This window comes from Macaca thibetana, chromosome 13 (genome assembly GCF_024542745.1).
Source record: "Macaca thibetana thibetana isolate TM-01 chromosome 13, ASM2454274v1, whole genome shotgun sequence".
Classification (NCBI taxonomy): domain Eukaryota; kingdom Metazoa; phylum Chordata; class Mammalia; order Primates; family Cercopithecidae; genus Macaca; species Macaca thibetana.
Genome location: NC_065590.1, coordinates 26,567,668 through 26,581,447, shown reverse-complemented (window position 1 = coordinate 26,581,447; position 13,780 = coordinate 26,567,668). Strand labels below are relative to the sequence as shown.

General features: G+C 44.3%; 2 protein-coding genes across 5 annotated transcripts in view; one reads left to right on the top strand and one right to left on the bottom strand.

Moving 5' to 3' along the window:
- CTNNA2 (catenin alpha 2) overlaps nucleotides 1–13,780 on the top strand; it is a 1,178,402-nt gene that overhangs the window by 816,483 nt on the left and 348,139 nt on the right. Inside the window, exon 1 of one of the 4 annotated variants that reach the window (XM_050752974.1) lies at nucleotides 9,327–9,410. The exons of the other annotated variants lie outside the window; for them this stretch is intronic. The gene's annotated coding sequence lies outside the window, so the exon portion shown is untranslated. Of the gene's footprint in view, nucleotides 1–9,326; nucleotides 9,411–13,780 lie in introns of those variants that run through there. 4 annotated transcript variants of the gene reach the window in all.
- On the bottom strand, nucleotides 5,961–7,918 carry LRRTM1 (leucine rich repeat transmembrane neuronal 1). The gene has a single exon (XM_050752978.1). It carries the CDS (start codon nucleotides 7,916–7,918, stop codon nucleotides 6,350–6,352), a length of 1,569 nt encoding a protein of 522 aa, XP_050608935.1. The 3' UTR covers nucleotides 5,961–6,349.

Here is a 13,780-nt window from a genome sequence, read left to right as displayed (position 1 = left end):
CATCTACCCATGAACCTCACTCATCTGTGTTGCCTGTGTGTCCCCAGATGGATTTCAGTTTGCAATTCTTGTATCTCTAGACTATCCTGTTTCTAAGGACTGAGATCATTTCCCTAAATGTGTCCACCCTACCCACTAGACTGAGCACACTGACTTTTTTCTAGCTTATTTTATTTATTTATTTTTTTTAGTTTTTTAAAAATTTATTGTGGGTACATAGTAGATGCATAAATTTATGGGGTACACGAGATATTTTGATGGAGGCATGCAATGTGTAATAATTACATCATGGAAAATGAGCTATCTATCCCCTCAAGCATTTATTTTTTAGTACACTGATTTTTTAAATAGAGGTTCATCACCACCTCACATACATTACAGTTTTGGTTGGGGAAGAAGAAGGCACAGGCTGGTGGATTGGATTTGTTCAGACTGCAGAACCCCTCCTGGAAGGAATATCAAGTTTCTCATTTTCCTTCTTGTTAATTAAATCTCCACTGTTAACTTGATTTTTTTTTTCCTGTTTCCTAAATGAGGTATTGCTAAAGAAAAAGTGGGTCAATTGAGGGTTCTGACTAGTTTTGTCCTAGTTAATTTAAGTTTTGCCATATGTTCTTTGAGAAGCATGTGTTAACTATAGGCCCTTTTGCTGATTATCAACGAACCTAACAGCTATTAATTTAGATTTCCAGTTACCTGGCAAGAGAAAGACTTAAAGGGAATAAGTCTCGGTAAATCTAAAGCTAACCCAGAAGTAAGACCACTCCATGCAAAACTGAAGCACAGCATGATGCTTTAGACAGCACCATTACTTTCCATCGTGAAGCAGCAATGTCAGCTTCAGCACTCTTGACATTTTAGGTCAAATAATTATTTGATGTAGGGGATGTCCTTCGCTTGTAGGATGTTTCACAGTATCCATACTTCTGCCCACTGGATACCAGTAGCACCACCTCACCCATGCATAAAAATGTAAAATGTCTCCAGACACAAACAAGTAAATGTCCACTGGGTGGCAAATTTGCCCCTGGTTGAGAACCATTACCATAGACACATGATCCATTTAATCACGAAGGAAGAAATGCAGATAAATCCCTGACAATAACATATGGATGTCTATACTTTACTCTCTCTGAATCTAAAATCCTATTTTAAGGGGTTGGACTGAATGTACTGGCCATTTCTTCTCCTGGAACCCTGGAGAAGTCTCCTCTATTGGCAGAGTCCTGCGTTGCCCTATTACCAGTGACCAGAGCAAACAAGTCATGGTCAGAATTCCTGGATTTCAGCATTGTGCCCATGGCATTCAACAAGAATGTGTTGAGCATGTGTCCTGTTCCCAGTCTAGTTCTAGGCTCTTTGTTATGTGCAGGGGTGGAGGGGCAACCATTCAAGGAATAAAGAAACAGGGTGTAGTGAAAAGGCCACTAAGTCAATCAGCACATCACAGTGCTTCCAATCACTAGCTGGGTGACTTTGCACAACATACCTGACCTCTGTAAGCCTCAAGTTCTAAATGTGAAGATAAGGTTGCTGGCACCTCCCTCACTTATTGTGATCTAGATAAAGGCACCGTACTAGTGACTGCTCAGTAAATTGTATTTCTCCATCTCATTTATATCTTTGTCTAAACTGTAAGAATGCAATAGCCAGTCCCTTTACTTGGAGTAAAAAATCAAAGGTCTTCAGAAATTGTATCCAGTTGAGCAAGGCCAGGAGATAGTGCCCAATCAGAAGTAAGAATTTTGCCTCCTGAATCCCAGAAAAGAAAAAAAAAAAAATCAGAGTAGAGCATTCTTTAGTGGAAAAATATATTTCTTAACCCTGAGGTGGAAAATACTCTCAAAAAATATATTCCCATTTGCTGGCTCTTCCCACTAGACAGCAGGTTACACTCTGCTGTGGCATAAGGAGCCCAGAAGTTCCCCAGCCTGCAAAGCATCTACCTACTCATTAATGCCTGAAAATACCATCAGCCATATCAGTCCTTTATATCTTAACTGTCACTTATTTTATGAGATCCTTTCCTGAATAAAAGTTTGATTATGAAGAAGAAAGTATTAGGGTAATTAGTGCTAGAAGGTAGTTACATAATGTGGTCACCTGCCTGCACGTGTGTGTGTGTGTGTGTGTATGGTTATATATGTGTGTGTGTGTGGTTATATGTGGTTTTATACATATATATGTATATACACACATGTGTGTGTGCATGTTTGTGTGTGTGCTGTTATATATACAGATATAGACTGAGAGGTAGGAGTGTGTGTATATATTTCAGAAGCCTATTTAATGGTCATATGCTAGCTAATTCCTTTTTATTTGACATTCTGTCAATGGCAGATCCAAATCAACCAACATCACCACTCATCTAGAGGAGATGATTGATGTTTGACTACCCTGAAACATTATGATACTCTTGCTCCAAAACAGATATAATTTCTGGTTCTTAGATAATTTTCTCTGTGAGAGGGGTATGTGATGATGTTTCTTTTACCATCTCATGTGATCCATCAATGCCCTCTTCTACTGGGCCATGTCAGATAGACTAGGCATCAAACTTGCTGACAAGTCGACTAAAATAAGCCAGAAACACAAGTGGCCCCTAATCCTACCAGAGATCTGTGTGTACTTGCTTGGAAAACTTGGGAGGAATAACAAGTGGCATTTGCCCCTCTGATTACTTACACACACTCATAAATGTGTTGTTGATGCTAAATCATACCAAATGTCTGCCTTCTTGAAAGCAGAGAGAAAAGGCAGGGCACTCTTATACTTTGATAAGTTCAGAAGAATATTTTTACATTGTTTAGAAAATTATTTCCTTTTACTGGAATAACCTTTTCTTTGTGATGGCAACTTTGTAGTCTTGGGAGTATGGGCTGCATTATGGGTAGGTGGTCTCAACTATTAATATCAAGGCTACGATGTGAGCATAGCGACTGCCTTTTTTTTCTGAGTACAGCAAAGGACAGATCTCATTTAATCTGCTGCCTCTGGTCCAACCTTAAAAATCTACTAGGGCTAAGACTGATGTGAGAGTGTCATTTGTCATGTGAAAAGACTTTTTTTCTATATAAATATTCGAAAAACCTCAATATCACTGCTGAACTTTAATCAGCTGGGAAGGTACTGCAAATGGAGGGTCAATCCATCACAATGCCCAGGATGAGACGTGAATTGTGGCCTAAAGTTCTTTTCAGATAGCACAGGATAATGAGATTAGCACCCTCTGTGGGAAGAATAAAAAAAGGTGCTACACCTTTAAAAATTAGATTCTCTTTTAAATGCTTAGTAGTTTGCTTAGAGGGGTCAGAGCAAGTTTCTCGAAGCTTAAAGATTAATTAATTTGAGAAAGAATAGATTTCAAATGTTACAAAACCTTAGTTAAAACTACCACTTTCCCTTATTCCTGCCTTTTCCCCTTCCCCCTCCCCCCACCAATCTCCAGAGCTAGAGTCACAGGGACATGAAATGATGTGAGCTAAATTCCTGTTTGTGTAGACAACATTTGTTTGCCTACAAAGACACACAACACAGAAACATACAGACACACACACAAAGTAAGAACATAGCTTTCTATGGTCATCATTTGCTCTTAAGCTCCCAGATTGCAGATTCCTCTTTCCAATGGTTCTTCATGAAATATGCATGGACTTAAGATCTTCTACATATATGATATTTAATCATGGGCAGGGTGGGTGGAGTAGCATAAAACAAAGCACGATTATTCTCTCTCTTTCTTATGGCCACCTTGAAACAAGAAGAGTGAAAGATAAAAATGTCTTGGCGATAGGAGATAAACTACAGTTTCCAATATTCAGATTTCTAGAGGGTAGGAGGGGACTTGTGGTTCTGATGCTTGCCAGGAAGGTTTTGCTTCTGAAAGCTTTCCCTATAAGCACACCCACACAGCTCTTTAATGCACCAAGCCAGAGCAGCTTTGGGCGCTGGATTCCTGTAGCCTTCCTATGAGATGGTTAAGTTCACGGAATCCAAGGAGCCCTCCTTCAGTTGCTACAATTTTTTTTTTTTTTCTAAAAAAGGTATGCTGTCTTCTAGAGGAGGTCGCTTTAGTAGGGTTTTAGGCAAGGCACATGCCTGAGAGAATCTTTTTCCTGCTACCCCTGCTCTCGGAGTGGTATGCTATTTAGAAAGGCAAACCCAAATGATTATGCTTAAATTCAAAACCCCCTCCTCAAAGTTATCAAACAAAGCACCTCTCTTCTAGAACACTAACAATCTGAATGGGTGTCATGTGCATGATGTGTGTCATAATGTCATGTTTTAATTATAAATAAAGCAAGATGAAGTTTCCTGGTCAGGAAAAATGAGCTGGGGTGTTGGGGTGTGTGTGTGTGTGTGTGTGTGTGTGTGTAAGAAGCTGTCTCCCAGGGCTTAACATCTTAAAAGACATTTGCAAAATATTTATCTTGAAAGAGACCCTTAGAAACAATTTTTAGGCATACTGGTTTCTCCATAGGTAGAAGAGAAACCTACCACCAACCCTTAGTTTAAGGAAACCTTCTGGTGATACCATTCTGCATTTCAAAAAGCTGATTTTGCCTCCTAAGATTGGTAGCTGGAGACATTTGCGTTTTAGGGGATGGTAGTGTGTGGTTCCTCATCCCCCCATCCCTCTTCCTGCTATTTGGACTTCTCTCTCAAAAAAAAAAAAAAAAAAAAAAGGAAAAATAAAAACAGAAAGATGTAAGTCTTTAGTGTCAGAGAGGAAAGAGAAAGACTTAGGGATGTGGGCTACACTGGTTCAGCATCTGTCATCCATCACAGTTTATTTCAATCATACATTTGCTTAAATTATCATCTGATGAAGGAGCCCTCCGTCCAATGCACACAGCTTTCCCCTTCCCTTCTCTGTACCCACCAATTGCCACTACCACCACTTCCTCACTCTTTAGTTGAATAGAAACTGAAATCTCAATGATGGACCTGGAAACCTATGAGGGATGAGAAGGAGCAATCATCAATCCCAACACAGAAAAAAGAAAAAAGAAAGAAATAGGGAAAGCAAGCATTACACAAAAGGGCAATCTGAGAAGAGGCAGCTTTTCTGTCCTGGTTTAACAAATTATTCCCATCTCAGAAATATGCAAACACAGGATCAGATGATTATCGTCTCCCACTCTCCCCACCCCATCACTGCTCTGTCACCTCTGCCCCTAAAGTCTCTTGCTACAAGTCATTACCCTGCAGGCATTCATCCTGAGGTAGGCTTTTCTCCTCGTTCCCCATAGAAACTAGGAATGTGCTGTCACTGTCTGGGAACCTAAGCGTGCTGCAGTCTTAGCACTGTGCTCCAGAAGCACAGCTTTCAGCCCTGAATATCAGGATTCTGCCTCCTTCCCCTCAGCCAGACCAAAGAGAGCAGTGAGCTGAGGGGCTCCCTTTAACAGGGGGTACAAAAAGGGCACAAATGCTACTATGTCCGGTGAATCAAAGACTCAGGAGAATTAAGAACAGGTGGCATTTGGGGATGAGATTTTGAGTTGATTTGAAAGATGGTTACATTTTGAGTTGATTTGAAAGATGGTTACATTAAGTGCAAAAATGTTTCGTGTTCCTAGGACAAACTGTCTGGCACTGCCTTTTAAAAGCCATTTGCAATGCTCTCTGCTTTAAAGGCTGAGCAAGGATGCCCAGTCCTCAGTCCACCTCTCACTTGCTTGAAGGTGGTTAGATTGCACTGTCCTTGCCCCAATAATATAAAGGGTCTTGCTGTTTTTCTTTTTCCAGTCCTTACTCATGTGGAGTAAATTAACATGTCATTAATCTGATAAGCTTTGTTTGCCCTTCTTTAAAATTTCAAAATGAATCTGACTACTTTGCTCCTGGAATTTCCTTCTGGCCCCTGGACAACTCCCCTCCCCACCCCACAAGGAAATTTTAACTGTTGCTTTTCTTGTAACACAAGTAACAATTCATTTAGGTTACACCAGTCTGTAAAAACTGTAAATGCTATTTTATTTTAAACATTTTAGTTTACAAAAAAAAAAAAAAAAAAAAAAAAATCAATGATTGGTACCTTTTTTACACTCTCAGATTCCTGAATATGGGCAGATCTTCAAAGGGAGGAAGGAGTTTCTCATATGAAATTTAAGATAGACTGTCCTGAAGGTTGTGGGGTGGGGATTTTTTTGTTGTGTTTTAATTCGTTTTTGTTTTTAAGACACAATAAAGCTAAAATGTCAAGTCTCTGGGAGAGATCCCCTTAAAGTTTCAGTCAAGGAGCATATCAGAGCACAGACAAGGAGACCCCAGCCTGGTGCCCGCCGGCCCATCCCGGCTGCCCAGGCGTATTTGGTAGCGCATGGGTTGAGAGCCACTGGGACAATCACACCTCGCATTCCCTGGCGGGCTGCTGGTGGCAGGTACACGAGCCATACTCGTTGATGATCACCAGGGCTCCCTCAATGTGGTTCGGTTTGTAATCAACGTAGTATTCCTGGGCAGACATGGCAGCCATCTGATGCATGGTCTGTTTCTGCTTTTGCTTCCTGCGCTGCGTGACAAAGCACTGTCTGAGCTGCCTGAGGCTGGCTGGGAAACACTTCCAGGACACGTAGAGCACCAGGACCACGATGAGGAAGGAGAAGATGAGGGCCATGGTGCCCGTGACCACCTTGTGGATCTGCACGGCATTCTCGGCGTGCTCGCCGCCGGGGAGAGCCACGGTGGCAGGCTCGAATGTGCCGTCGTGCTGCCCCTCCCCGCCATCCGCGAGCGTGGTGGCCGAGCTGGCAGGGGGCCCCAGATCACTGCGGTTGGTGACGGCCGAGAGCAGGTGGCCGCTGGTGGGCTCGGCCCCATCCTCGCACAGGTGGAAGGCGTACACGGCATCCAGGACGTCCTCGCCCTGTGCGTACTCCGGGCTGGCGCACTGCAAGTTGCCATCGTAGCGCCCCTGGAAGTTGCTGAGCCACGAGGCTAGGGCACACACGTTGCGCCCGCAGTCCCACAGGTTACCGGCCAGGGTGATGCTTGTCAGGGACTTCCAAGAGTTGAGGATCCGGGGCTCGATGTAGGTGAGGCGGTTGGAGTCCAGCTGCAGGGACTGCAGGTGCGGCACGGTCTCGAACACATGGGGCTCCATGTACTCGATCTCGTTGCCCGACAAGTCCATTTTCTCCAGGTTCCAAACCCAGTCCAGCGAGCTGACCACAATGGCCACCTTGTTCCTCCGCAGGCAGAGCGAGTGCAGGGAGATGAGGCGCGGGAAGTGGGCGAAGTTCACCTTGACCAAGTCGTTGTGCTCGAGGTGCAGCTCGGTGAGCTTAAACAAGCCGGCGAAAGAGTTGCGCGCCAGACTCTTGAGCTGATTGTATCCGATGTCGAGAAACTTGAGGCTGCGGCAGTCCTGGAAGATGCGCACGGGCACAAACTGGATGGCGTTGGCCCGCATATGCAACGTGGTGAGCTTCCGCAGCCCGTGGAAGAGGTCGGGCGCGAGTGCCTGCAGCTTGTTGTACGAGAGGTCCACGCTGCGCAGGTTGGGCATGGGCCGGAAGGTGGTGTTGGGCAGCTGGGTGATCTGGTTGGAACTCAGCGTGAGTTCCTTAACTCGGCGCAGTTTCTGAAAGGCGTCCCCCTGCACCGAGCAGATGTGATTGTGATCCAGATAGAGCCACGTGAGCTGCATTAACCCCGTGAACTGGCCGGCGCGCAGCTCCGAGAGGCTGTTGTAGCGCAGGGACAAGCCCAGCAGGCCGGACAGGTTGTGGGGCGCCTCGGTGAGGTTGAGCGCCTCGCAGTACAGCAGCCGCCCCTCGCACCGGCACAGCTGCGGGCACCCGCTGGGGGCGGCGGGCAGCATCTGAAAGCAGGCCCCCAGCAGACACAAGACCACCCCCGAGGGCCTCCTCAGCAGCCAGTATAGACAGAAACCGAGCAGCAGGAAATCCATTAGCGAGAATCTTTCCAGAGAGACTGGAGAATGTCCATTGGAAGCGCTCGGTCAGAAATCTACATCATATTTTATTCCGAGGGAGGGGGAGCGGGGGAGGAGGAGAAAAGGGCAAAAAATCAAATAAATACATAGAAATAAAGAAGGACCCCCCTCCCCAAAAACCACACGTTCACCTCTAAGCATGCAGAAAGCTGGGCAGCATAGAAAGTTCACAGCCACGGAAAGATCAAAGAGATGGTGATTTGGTCCATGTTAGATGCTGCAGCAAAGAAAAGGGAGGAAAAAAAATCTTCGGGAAAGAATTTAATTAAAAAGTGTCTTACCCACCCTTTTCCAGAGAGTGACAACCTCCATTCAGCTGCTCCCTTTGTGTGCAGGCTAATTATATGCAGGGCGAGAGAAGACCCCTCTGTGTTTCCGAGGCAGCCCCGGTCCGCGGCCGGCGGATCTGGCAGGCGCACAATGTCTCACTTTGCTGCTCGGCTTGGGGCTGCAAGGGCGGCCGGCGAGGCGGGGAGGCGACTTCTAGGACCCGCAAGTTTCCCAACTACGTGCCGGAGCCCGGGCTTCGCCTTCCTGCCGCCTTCCTTTCCCTCTGCAGTTCGGACTGTGACGTTGTGGGGGAAAAAAACTCCAAACTCGGGGCTCGCGACTCCCCAGGATTTGACAGTCTGGTTAATGTCCGTCATTGGAAACGACCACTGACCGGCGCCACCTTTTACTCCGCGGAGACAGCCTGCCATTCGCGCCCTGGGCAGCTGCAGAGAGCGGGCTCGCTCATGCTTTGCGGGCGGCGGGCGGCGGGGAGGTGCGGGCGGCGTCGCGGGAAGCGGCGAGCGGCGCCCGGGCTCCTTCTCTCCACCAGGCAGTGTGAGGCGCGAGCTTGCACAGGCACCTACTGCTCACTGAGTGTCGTAAGCTGCTCACGATTGTGCGTCTTCCCCGAGCACCTCAGACATGGGCAGATTGAAAAGGGGTGGGCATAAAACCAACATTTTACCGAACCACTAAAGTAATATATGTTCTTTGATGAAACGGAAAACACTTTAAGCTTTTTTGTCCATATTTCAAAAAAAAAAAAAAAAAAGGAGGGGGGAGGGAGGTGGCGATAGGGGTAGCATCATCCACGACAAGATATTTCCAAGTGGGAAGAAACTGAAATATTCTGTGCTCTCCCCCTTCCCTTTTGGGGATATATTCTTTTCTCCTTTAAAACTGTCTACGTATAAGAGATACGTAGGAATCTGCAAAGAAATCAACATTTGGACCTTTGCTTTAGAAAAGCAACTTGAGAGAAGACACAGGAAGGCAATGATTTGGGGCTTGGCTAAGATTTTTTGTCTCTCCCCCCACCCCCCGCCTTGCGGGTACTGGAATTCTGCAGTCAGCCAGACCTTTTTTGAGGTGGAAGGGGGAAATACTTTCCAAACCCACCTAGTTTGGGAAGCCATCCCAGTCCCGGTGGTGTGAGATCCGGTGTGGCAAAAAGGTATGTCTGTGTACAGGGAGACTTGACTGAGATCCCTCCGGGGCTTCATCAGGCTCCATAGATACATATGGGGTACAGGGTGGATTAAAGAACGATTCTGCTGTCTGACATGGGGAGGACTAACCCTGACTTGTGCTGTTCATGGTGATTGCTGGGCCCTGCAGTGCACTCTACTCCAGGAGAGTGTGAATGTGTAGGGATGTGGTAGTTTAAGCCATAATGAAGCCTACCCGTCTCCATACACACATCCCTAATTAAGCTTTGAGACTGCACTGAATTGTGCCACTTTTTCCTCTAAATATGACGAGAAGCCTTTGCCTCATTATTTCTATTCACAATCATTTATAGATAGGAGTCCTTACAATGAGCTCCCCCCCCCCCCCGCACACACACACCTTGTGCCAACTGGTCTGGAGAGGGTCTGCCCTGGGGAGGGTCAGTTGGTCATCTGTTTAAACAAAATCCTCCCAGATGACTGAGAAAGCCTGTGGGAAGTGAGTGTGGGTAAGCCTCCCTTCTTGACAAAGATGCCCAGGGAGATGGTAAGGAGAGTCAAATGTGAGTCTCCAGCTCCGCTCTTTGAATTCCTATCGTTTCTGCCTCTAAGGAACTCAAAATCAGTAGGCATTATGTGTAGTGGCACTTACTTTGATAGGAATGAGGGTGGATTACCAGAGCCAGGGTAGATAGAATGGACAAGTAACTGGATTGGTCCTTAGCATCTAAGCTGAAGAGACCAACCAATGGAATCAAAGTCACCAAAGACTGGTGGTACTTTTCAGGAAAAGTCATATGAACAGGGGCATGAATCATTCCATTTTGTATTCATCTGAGCTCTGCCCTGGTCATTCATCTCTGAGATGTATCATTTAATTGGAAGGAACACAAATCTGAAACGTCCTAGACATCACATGCTGTCTTAGGAGTTAGAAGAGACATTAGAAAATCAAACCCCTTAATTTTGCACGTGACGAAACTGAGGCCAAGAGACATCATGGTTTATCCAAGGTCATACAGCTTGCAACTGGCACAGATGGTTTTCTTTCTTTGGTTCGTTCGTTCGTTCTTTCTCTCTCTCTCTTTCTTTTTCTTTCTTTTCTCTCTCTCTCTCTCTCTCTCTCTCTTTCTTAATTTGCCATTCTTGATGATTGCCTCTCTGTCACTCTTGCTGCCTACCTAACTCTGGATCAGGCATTTGCAGGTTTTATCCTGGCACCTCCAAGGTGCTGTGCAACACTTTAACAGACAGACAAACAAATTCACCATCAAGTGGTTTCACCTCTAGCCAAGACAATTATTCCTGACAGCAGGCCAGCTGATGGAGCCATAAACTCTAAAGAGTTGGGAGGTGGGGGAGGGGTATTGAGCAGGCGCAGGCAGGGTTAAACAGCTGCCAGCCATTCAGTGAGTACTGTGAGTACACGCCACCCAATCCCTAGGGCTGCTAGGAAAAAAAAAAAAAAAAAAAAAAAAAAACCTCCTAATGCTGGCTGCTTGGCAAAGTGGTGACAGAGGCTGCCAAATGGGCAAGAAGAGGTCCCACTTTGGATGTCATTTGATTTGTAGAGCTGGTGCAGAGAGGCAGAAGAGTTGAGTGTTGGCAAGAAAGAAAGGGAATAAAATTAAATTCACTGATTTATATGTGAGTTTTCTTCTAAGTGTGCTACTCAAAACTTCGAAGATGCTCCTAGGCTGTAATTAAAATAAATAAATTATATATATATATATAATATATGTAAAAATATATATTTTATATATATTGCTTTTCACATTATTATCCTGCAAATTGTTTCATCTATATGGTATCTTTAAGCCTTTCCCACCTCTAATGTGGCAAGTTTGCATCTTTTCTACAGTTTTAAACCCCTTGGCAGAACCGTATACATTAACAGATTGAAATGAGCTTTATTGAAATTTAGCTATTCTAAGTGATCTAAGTTGCAGAATCCCAATTTATTATGTATTTAAAGCATACCAGCACTGATTAAATCAATGCAAATTAGGTTAAATAAGAACAACATGAATCAAGTGTTTCAGCAAAGTTGAGTCGAGAAACGACAACTTTTGAGTCACCACAGCCAGTCGATATGACTGTTTTTCACGAGTTTTAATTTCATGCCTCTAAGTGTCCAACGAACTAAAAAAGGAGTAAAAGAAAGAAAAGCTCACCTAAAGTTTTTTCTTTCCTCCTGCTTATTATCTCAGATGTCTTTATCTGTGTTTTGAAAATATTCGATTCACCAGGTTACAATGTAGCTATTGCGTGTACTGGACCAATCTCTTCCTCCCAGGTGACCATAGATTTCTGTTGGCAAACTTCTTCTTCAATATTGTATATTGGATAAGAGATACTTTATATGCTTTGAAAATACTCTTGACATTTTCCATGTTTGTCGGGGGAAGGAACCTGCGCTCATCTAACAGAACCACTATAGCTCCAAGCCTAGGACTAATAGTTGGGCATCGAGAATACCATCCCAAGCCATCATGCCAACATGTGATTGGGTACAGAGGCCAGACCTCCAGTTTGGGGTAAGAAAGGATAAGAATCTTGAAAATGTGGATTCAGCAAATGGGAAGGAAATCTGGGGTATATGAGTTATGAATCTGATGGCCAAACATAATCTGGAACTAAGGGGAGGTAGAATAGAGAAGCTTATGGAGCAAATCTGTTGTAGTTAGAGAGGCCAGAAGTATAGCTTGATGGAGGAAAGAGTCAATTAATTCCTTCTCTCTTCAACCTTGTAAATTAGCCTTTGCCTAATGAGCCCTCCTGTTTTTCATGATACTCTATGTTGTGACGTGGAGTGGGGGAGTCACATACAATTTTTTTTTTTTTTAGTATGTCATTACCTCTCCTGTTTTATCTCAACACTTCCAATTTGTTCACTTTAGTCAAAATAATTTGTGAACAAAGAGATGCAAGTGCAGAAAGTCTGAAATGAATCTGCGTTCTGGAGATTGGCTTTCCATTAGTAGTCTTTGTCAATGTTCGAGGAAGGAAATTTGAGTGATTATTTTAATGTTCTGTCATCGCTAGCACCAGCCTGGACCTTGATCTTTATGCTGTTGTCTTTAATTTTCAGTGGCAGCGAACCATGGCTTTTCTTTAAAAGGAAACCTTTAGAAGAATTGGGGGAGAGTGGGAGTCGCAATTCCAAAAAGAGAGAATTAACTTTGTTGTTTCTGTGGGCACATACCATACAGCTGGCATTTTACAGAATGCCTCAAAAGGTGCATGGAGTGAAGTTGGGGGCCCCAAGGCTGCTCTCAGGAGATCCACTTAGGAGAAACAAATTAGAAATTGAGGTCATTCTACTTATCAAACTTTATCCAACTCTTAAAGCAGCGTGGTAACATGGATATCAATAAGAAACTAACTGCCATGCTCTATAAATGATGTAAATGATGAGCATAAATAATAAAAGAAATAATAAATGAATTAATAATAATAAGTGGAAATGCAAGTTCTCCCAGGAATGGTGGCTCACGCCTGTAATCCCAGCACTTTGGGAGGCTGAGGTAGGCAGATCATCTGAGGTCAGGAGTTTGAGGCCAGCCTGGCCAACATCGTGAAACCCGCGAAACCCACTCTCTACTAAAACTACAAAAATTAACCAGGTGTGTTGGTGGGTGCCTGTAATCCCAGCTACTCAGGAGGCTGAGGCAGGAGAATCGCTTGAACCTGGGAGGTGGAGGTTGCAGTGAGCCGAGATCATGCCACTGCATTCCAGCCTGGGCAACAGAGTGAGACTCTGTCTCAAAAAAAGAAAAAAAAGAGAGGAAAAAAGAAAAAGAAAGAAAGAAATGCCAGTTTATGAGGCCTGTCCTCCCTCTTCACAGGTTTTCTCTATACTGGTGTAGAGAATATACTGGTGCTCTGATTATGCCATGTTACGCTTACCTGTTGTTTTATATTCTCTCCATCTTTGCTTACCTTCATTTTAACTACCCTTCAAGGTTAATGGCAAATCTCCCCTATGTTTTCTAAACTGACTCCCAGGCCCCTGCTCTATATGAAGCGAACCCTTCTTCTTCTTCTGAACTCCATTAGCAGCTTACCTTTATCAATCTCGTGGTCCTGTTCACTTTATAAGAGTGTGGCAATAATTTCTAATGATAGTTTTTTAAAACTGAAAGGGATATTAAACATCTTGGAGATGAAGAGTAAAAAGACCTTGTTGGGATTTCTGCTTTGCCACTTTTTAATTGGTATAACCCTATACAAGTCACTTCCTGGTCAGTGAAATAGGGCTAAGGATGGCTATCTCAGAGGATACTTGGGGGAATTAAATGAGATCATGTATATTAGAGTTTGGCCACTCAAAAGTGTAGGCCTGGGACCAGCTTGTTAGAAATGTAGATTCTCA

Excerpts from the sequence above, each read along its gene's own strand:
- LRRTM1 (XM_050752978.1), bottom strand. The coding sequence starts at position 7,918 with ATGGATTTCCTGCTGCTCGGTTTCTGTCTATACTGGCTGCTGAGGAGG.